Consider the following 8,537-nt stretch of genomic DNA (forward strand, 5'->3'; position numbering starts at 1 on the left):
TTTGCTCCATTTAGCCTTTACACTGCGTCAAGCCACTGAAGGGGAAGAAAAGAAAGGAGCTCCTCCTGCTTAGACCATCTTTCTCTCTCAAGCATTTCTCAGGCCACAGGGAGGAGAGGGATCCACCAAGGGGGCACTGGGCAGACTGGGCTGTGGGGGGCAGGGGTGGGTGGGATTCTGCACCAGGGCAAGTGCCACGCAGCAGGCGCCTCTGGGGCCGACAAGTCCGGGAGCTGCAAAAGATGTGGGGAGTCAGGAAACAGGAGAGGGCCAGGTCGAGAGAAGGAGGTGGGATCCGGGTCAGTGAGTCTCGCTTTCTGCCTGTCAGGCACCCAGGTCAGCTCTTGCTGACAGCCAAGGAGCAGAGAACAGCACCGGAGGGTGCATTTGTCCCTAAACATATGCTACCTGAAATGGGGCTGGGATGCACGAGGTGAGGGTTGCAATTCTTTTGTCTTTCCAGGGGCAGGCCTGTAAAATTGACACCTTTCATGCCATTCGTTATTAATTAATGATCTTTTTTCTATATAATTGTGATTAATGGCCACAGGGTACCATTCAATATCTTGCAACAAAATACTCTTATTTTCACTGTCTATACTTAGTGGCATGGTTTAGCATAAAAGTATGATTAACAGAATAATTTTTGTCCGACTGCTGTAGCTCATGTTTGTTTCAGCGCATCTCAGCTGCAGCTGGTGTTCATGTGCCGCACCATCAACGTGCAAACACCGGACTCCGGGTGGCTTCAGAGTTTTTCCAGACCAGTCACTCTTTGCTGGTCTTTGGTGATACTGGCACATTCTCCTATGCAGGAGAAGCAACTCTGCTGGGAAGTTCTCTAGAGGGTTACCCAGCATTCAGAAGGCCACCTGGGAGGACAGTAGCATGTCTAGAACCAGAAAAGAGCCCACAAGGAGTCCAGCTCAGGAGCCTAACTTCCACGTTAAATTATTGACAAAGTGACTCAATTGCATGCCGGACTCCAGTCTGGCTCCCCTTGCTCCTTCCATCCCTGTGCATTCTGCTTCTCTCTTTTTCACAACACCCAAGCTTCAACAGAAAGAGTAAAGACTGGGACATGCCACCATAGCAATGACCTTCTGGCTGGGGCTTTCTGGGGAAGGCAGGGGTTTCCCTGAGATTCCCATAGGCATAATACCAAAGTTGTCTACATCCTATGATAATGCTGTCACCACTGCACAGCTGGCTGAAGGCAGCCACTGCTGCCCTGGCCAGGAATGTTTAACAACCTAGATCGATGCAGCAAAGGACATGGTCCCTGAAGCCTGCCGGTAGCTGCATGTGGGGAGAAGTGCTTCCCGCTGGCAGGTCCATGTGCAGCCTGGACTGCACAGGGTTGCTCTAGACGGATGCTAGACACGTGTCACTCAGCTACCCCCAAGCATCCCACTGGCCCCAGCATCCAATTTTTAGGTATGCCAAGGCCTAAGGTGGGTAGCTAAGTGGGTGGTGGGAAGAAAGCCCCCCGTGCCTACGCAGGGGCTGAACACTCAAATATTAAGCAAGCAGGCCTGGACCTGGGTCATGTCAGTTTGATCACCAAGGAGAATTTCTGGTATGAGACAATGGCGGGTGGCCCAGTTTCACCAGTAGTTGATATTTGACCTTTGCATGTCTTTTGTGCCTTACCGTGAAGAAATCGCAGAGAGTGATGTGTGGAAAAATCTCATGGGCTCTGTTTTTCCCGCACTGGCGCTTGCTCTCCTTCCAAAACTCTTGCAGGTGGTTATGCAAACGGCCGGTGGGACACAAGTAAAGAGCATACTCCTGAGGGATTGGGTCATCCAAAGAGGGGTCATTGCAGTGGGAGTGCAACCTGAAATCAAGAGCATATCACAGAGGGTAAGTGTGTGCACTGCTTACTCTTGTTTCCTGTGGTTGAAGGCATCCATCGTAGAGACCAGAAAAAGGAAATACAAGGCTGTTATTTTCTTACAAATGAAAAGCTAGAGTAAAAGCTCCTTACAATTTTCTCTCTGACGTACTAACTAATGGAGAATGGTGGGTTTTTTCTGCTTATTTTTTGTGTACTTTACATTTTATTATGTGCCTTCACTTCTTTCAATGTCTGAAAATGAAAGACAACAAAAAAGATTTTTTTAGTTTTTTTCGGGTTATTTTTCTCCCTTTTTCATGACTGGAAACAGAGAACTGGAGGAGGAAAAAGAAGCAATGGGTAGAAAATGTTGAAGAATGACAAAATGAAAACTAACTGAAGATTAAAAAAAATACTCAAAAAGAGCTAGCCTTTATAGTCAGCCCTAATAAAAACAAACAAGACAAATCAGAAAATGCACGAGCAAAGATCAGAAACTCATATCCCTTGTGATGATATCCTTGACCTTGTTCTTCACATGGTCTATGTTTGACTTCACAGCTGTTAGATTGGGGGTGATAGCTGGAAAGCGTGGTAGCATCCCTGACAAAAAATTGGGAAGAACATGCCATTCTCAAATGTCTCCTCTGGCTTGTCAAAAAAAAAAAGAAAAAAGCAATCAAACCAAGCAAAAAAAAAACCAAACCCAAACATGCACAACAAAAACCAGAAGGAAGTGCAAGGAAAGACTGGATTTAATTTGAAGGTGGATTAAAGCAAAAAAACCAATTATCAGTATACGAATAATATATGAACACACTGTGAGAGCCTTGGTGCAGAGGAAAAAACTTTGTAGGGATCAAGACTAACAAGTGATTTTGACTCTAATCATACCTCCCTCTGACCATCAGCCTTTCAGCTTATTTTATAACGAGCCTTTCTCAAGGGAAGAAGACCTGCTGTTTGCCTTCAGCCATTGCCATTTAACCCCACGTTGTTACCGCACGCGTTTGTAACTGCAACCGTGGGTTCACAGATATTTTCCCTGTTTCCTTCCTCCTTTCCTTTGGGACTCAGAGTCCAGGTTCCCCCCGTGGGCCCCGTGCAAGCGCTGTGCCGAGGCAGGGAGGACATTTACCCTGCGGGTGCCTCCGAGCGCCTTCCCGGACGTGCCCCGCTGCGTGCCCGCAATCCTGGCTCGGAGCCCAGGAACCCTTGCAGAGGCAGTGAGCAGACCTTGGCAGCCATGGACATAAATAAGCAGGAGGCTTAAAACTGAGGAGAAGTGTCTGCCCAGGGCAGCCGGTCCCATGAGCTGAGTGACATTACTGTGGTAAAAGCAGCAGCTTCTGCCCAAGACTTTCCTCCCCAGCTTTTTTGATTTACCCCGCACCTTCTGCAAATAACTCACTTCCCAGAACAATTACAAATACAATTATTTCTTTCTCTGCGTGAACTAAAATGAAAAAAAAAAAAAAGAACTCAGATGCAGGGGGTTTTATGGCAGCTAACTTCAAATTCAGTGACAGAATCAGCATGTGAATAAGGATTTTTAGGCAGGTTTAATGCAAAAGCACTCCTTAGAAATCACAGGTACTTACCATTTTGCAGCTTCTTCTATTGTCTTTTGTCCAGTAGCAGCCAAGGCTTTTTGCCTAGAAAAAAACCAAAATGGATTAATCAGAATAACAGAAACAAAACTCCTAGAAAGTAAAGAATGGACATGCTGTGGCCACCAAGTCTATTTTCCAGCACAGACAGGACCTTTAACAACTAGGTTATTCCTGGCAAATATTAGCATTCTTGAAGCCCTCCAGGTAGTTTTTTCCACTCCAAGTCTTTAATTCCTTGGAGATTGGTAACCTGTCCTCCCCACAGGATGTCCTCCTTTGTGTTCTGGAGGTGTTTCCTTAGCAGCCCGACTGACTATATGGATTTCCTTAGGGTTGGGTAAACCATCCATCCACGCATTGTAAAAGCAGGGTTTGCTTGGTTCATAGGATAATGTTCTGGTTCAAGATGCCAGGCCCAAGCCCGTACATATAAACAAAGTAAAACATACTTATACTGGGGTTTGAAAATCTGGACTGAGGATCTCCCATAGGCCAGCAGAGAGCCAGATCTAAGCCACCAGTTCAGTCCAAGATGAGGGACAATCTCTCGTGTTTCTCTCTGTTAATGCAACTGTCATTCTCTGGGATCGGATTTGATTCGCATTTCCTTTTCTCACTAGAGCTTTCAAAATGCCAACTATGTGCTTCAAATGAACAAGTCTTTGTGACTAAATGCTAGGTGGAGGGTGAAGGATTCCAGTGTTTAAGTAGCACCTGCACCCATGAACCCCATTTCCAGCCCTGTAACCCACCTACAAGCGTCTCAGAAGAGACGTGAAGGGGAAGTAGAGCCAGCGGACATGGAGGAAAACCTGATAAATTACTTGGCATCTGCTCATCTCTTTCCTTCTCTGTTGAGGCCATCCTTTCTGGCCACTGGGTCCTGAGGGCACTGATCCATTTAGTCTCCTCACATTTCTATCCTCCATCCATCCCTGTGACACCTGAGCATGCATCAGCAGTGCAATGAGTGCATTAAGCAGCAGGACTCAGGTTCGTCCTTGGTGCTTCCTCCTAGCCTTTTGTCTTCTCTCTAGTGCAAAAGCTACACATGGGCTTGTTAAAAACATTTAAATGTACTTACGTGTATGTGCAACCATGCCTGGCTTTTTAGTGTGGGGCCAACACGGATGAGGGCTAACATGAGTCTTTCAGCTCAAGTTTTACCTTCTACCTACCTTTCTTCTCTGTAAAGTAAATCAACTAACATGACCAAATCAATGCAAAACCATGAGCTAGCTGGTCTAAAACTAGCCTGTGTCCTCTGTGACTGAATACCACACGTTCTCTTTCCACGCCTCTGCTGGCTCCCCCTTCTCCATCACGTCCGACACGAACAAGCTGTGTTTTTGTCGTTCTCCCCACGCAGCCCTTCCTGCCATACCCTGTTGAAACGTCAGCGCCTGCCGCTGCTCGGCCAATGACGCCAGACTTTGTCAACCACTTGTCACACCTCAAAGTGAGTGTTTTACTGCTTCATGCCATGCTGCTCCTCCCACTCGGAGAGAAGCTCTGTGCAAACAGCTCTGAAGCCAAATGGAGCTTGACTTCAGCTTTTCTTTACCATAGGGCCTGCAAAATCGTAAATGTAGTAAGGCAAGTGAGACCTGAGGCCATGGACTGTCATGCTGCTTAGTACTATCTCCTTGCTCCCTTGTGCTCCTCTCTGTGCCTGTTGGCTGTAGGATGCTTTCCAGCAGGGTTTGTAGAGCCCTTAGCGTGAAGAGCTGTGACTAGACATCCTATGCTTCCAAGATGAGCAGCGAAGATTGAAAGATAATGCGGAGAGTAAATTCTGTATGTACCAATTTCTCTCAGATAGAGAGTAGGAATAAACCATTGAAAATCTGTATTAAAAATAGTGTATTTACAATTCCAGAAAGCAGAAGCTGCTGACACAGTTCAGTTCTGTGTAAGCACCAGGGGAGGCCCATTTTGTTGATCTGATGCTGGGCTTGATCCTCACACATTTGTTTTTTGTTCTTTGGGAAAATGTTGCTTTGGCATGCTGGTTCTACATTATGAAAGATTTTGTAATATTTCCACCTAGCCTCATTTTTTTCAGGCCGGGACATCTCAAAAGAACAACTTTTCAGTATTTTCATTTACGGTTCAATCCAGGAACTACAGAAACAGCTAAAAGGTTTTATAAAAGCACAATCAAAATTTTGAAGGTCTTAAAGTCAATAAAAGCAAATAAATTTAAAAATAAAGCGCTTTTGGACATTTTGTCATTTTATGTCGATTTGCATAGTACTTCTGCCACTGCTTCTTGATTTTGACCTGGGAAGCACAAAGCCATCTCAGTAACAGCAGAAAGTGTTTTGAAGGGGATTTGAAGAACATCACATCCAGGACAAAAAATTCGAAAACTAGCCATTACTTTGGGGTGACCAAACTTATAGTATTACTAGAGAAATGATGAACCAGGTTTTCAGCTGCACAGCTAAAATTCCACTGTGCATAACTGGGAACAAAGGACCCACAGTTTCCTTGTAAGCTGTCCCCATCGTGTCTAAAGTTGATCCACTAAATATAGCTGTTCCTAAAAAAGCAACACAGCACTTACGAATGGAGCCTTTTCAACAACTTGCTTAATTTTCAGTCAAAAGGGAGAGATATTGGTCTCATTTCTAAAATATTTTTATGAGGGGTTCTTTGACATTTTAATAAAAAGATTTATTTTTTGAACAGTTTGAACCAAAGTGTCCATTATTGCCCTTCAGAAGCTGGGAAATCCTCCCCAAAACTTCCTTGTCCAACCAGAATGATGTCTGGGGGAGGAGTGACCACCACGTTTCTTTTTTATTAACTTGGTTAGCTGTCACCAGTTAATCTCTCATCCATTGGGGTTGCCAAGAATAGTGCCTCATTCTTTACTATTACATTTTCCAGGTAGGACATCTTGGAACAAGATCGTTATTCAAGACAGGAAGAAAAATTGACAGACTTATATGGCATCTTGTTAAACAAAGCTTACTCTTTTAAAACAGTTTCCAGTGACAAAATCCAGCAGGAGATCTTTGCCAGGCCCGAAAAAAACTTTTGATAAGTTTGGATAGAAGTTGTATCCACATTTAACTCCCTTATAATGACAACGATAAGCAGAAAAAATGAAGGAGGATATATCCCAAGAGCAGACTATGGATCTCAACTTCTTGACTCATTGTGAAGCCTCTCAACCTGAAAGACGTGGAAGGGCGTGTGTCTTCAGATATACACAGTATTTATAAAAATGCATACAGAGCAGGTTGTTTTTGCAATATGAGCAATACACACTGCTCTACGAGAAATTCAAAGCAAGACAGGCCTGATCCGTGTATACAGACATCACCCCAGGAAGCAGCACGCTCTTTTGATGAAAAAAGCAAGCTGCCTGCTGTCAGGATCTTATGACAAATAACTCTTATATCTTAAATACCTCTTACTGTGCAAAGGCAGCCGAACACGTTACTCACGCAATATGAGCCGGGAATCCTTTTGCGAGGAGAGACTCGAGGAGTACAGAGGTGCTTTTGCTCCTGTGCTTGTTGGACACCTTTGCGTACAGCTGTGTCTCAGCCACCGCCATCTCCTCCGCAACTCTTCCCCTGGCCGTGTGCTGACAGAAACCGGGCGGTGGGAGGAGGGCGCGAGGGAGGAAGAAAATGAGAGAGAGAGAAAGAGAAAGAGGCAGCTAAAATAAAAAAAACCTCAAACCTCTTGATCTTTTCTGACAAAAGCTGACATCCTGTTTTTGTAGCATCTGCATCTCTGAATTTTTGTTTTAGAGCGGCTAAAAAAGCAAAAGCTATCTGCAGGCTTTTCCCATCCGCCCCAGCAGAACAAAACTAGTAGTCCAAAGGTAAACACCACGGTCAGGGTGGACTTGCTGAAGGGTCTGAGATGGGATCTTTTAGCCTTTCATTTTAAATTGCAGCGTGGGGAGGGGAGTGGAGATGTCCTGCAGCATGTGAGAAGTTAGCATGTAGGCCAAATTCTTTCCTTTTGAGCTTGATTTTCATGTCCTCCCATCCCTGTCGTACTTGGCTCCTGCTTTGATCTTCTCAGCCAAAGGCAATAAGCTGGTCAACTGTGCAAGGTCAAACCCACTGTCCCATCTAGACATCATGCCCTGAGGCTGGGCTTGGAGCAGCTCAGGGTGGCAGCAGGGAGAAACCTGTCCTTTCTGGTGGTGCCAGTCCCACCACAGGAGCCTTTCCAGAGCTGTCTGGCTGGACCCTAGGTTTTCCAGCGTGGATAGAGCAGGTGAAATGGTTGGAGACAATTTTCTCTGGCCTGGGCTGTCCTCATTGAAGGTACCTCCGCTCCCTGGGGAGGACAGGACATGTCACCCCGTGGACTGAAAGGGTCACCTGAGCTGCTGGTCTCCTGAAATGAGCCCTCACTTTCTCCCCCTTGGCTGAAGTTCCCCTTGGGGCACCTGGACAGTTTGGGCTGCTTCTCCAACTCTTTGTCTCTGAAGCCTGGTGGGGAGAGCATCAGAGAACTGTGAGCAACTCAAGAAGTGCAGCTTTCTTTATACATCCTTGTCTGCTTGCCTCTTTTTTCTTTTTTTTCTTATGTCCCCCTGTGTTTCCCATTTCCAGGGAAGGCTGCTGAAAGATAGGCGTAAGAGATGATGAAGAACTCTTGATGTCATGGCCTAGATGTGAACAGTTAACAGGATCGTGACATGGCATCCTCTCCTTTGGAAGTGCCAGTTTCCATCGTGCACAGCAAAGGGACTGAACAGCTTCCCTCATCACAGCCATGTTCCAGGGACATGGGTTTTGTCATGGAAAATCTTCATTTCTTCCCTGGCCTCTCAGGAGCCTTGTTTCACTTTGTCATGGCTTTTTGCTTCATCTCTCCTCCTTCTTCTTCCGTCCACCCTCCCCTCTGTCTTCAGTCTCTCAGTAAAAAAAACCAAGCCAAATTATTACTACTCTTGAGCATTTTATGAAGCTGAGCATACATTTGCATTTTCTAAATCCCAGAGTACAAATGAAGTGCAAGTGAGTTGATACTTCAGAAACATGAGATACTGCTTGCAAAGTACTTCCAAAATATTGTGCAATATTTAACTATAAAAGTCATCCGTA

The 8,537-nt window shown here is 45.4% G+C and overlaps 1 protein-coding gene across 1 annotated transcript in view; it reads right to left on the reverse strand.

Moving 5' to 3' along the window:
- Positions 1 to 7,024, reverse strand: part of UBASH3A (ubiquitin associated and SH3 domain containing A) — a 21,396-nt gene extending 14,372 nt beyond the window's left edge. The window contains exons 1-3 of the mRNA XM_009575192.1: positions 6,912 to 7,024; positions 3,442 to 3,495; positions 1,654 to 1,840 (exon numbers count right to left, since the gene is read on the reverse strand). Of these exons, the coding sequence (XP_009573487.1) occupies positions 1,654 to 1,840; positions 3,442 to 3,495; positions 6,912 to 7,024 (354 nt within the window). The remainder of the gene's footprint in view (positions 1 to 1,653; positions 1,841 to 3,441; positions 3,496 to 6,911) is intronic.
- Positions 7,025 to 8,537: the final 1,513 nt, after the last annotated feature.

This window comes from Fulmarus glacialis, unplaced genomic scaffold (genome assembly GCF_000690835.1).
Source record: "Fulmarus glacialis isolate BGI_N327 unplaced genomic scaffold, ASM69083v1 scaffold11523, whole genome shotgun sequence".
NCBI lineage: Eukaryota > Metazoa > Chordata > Aves > Procellariiformes > Procellariidae > Fulmarus > Fulmarus glacialis.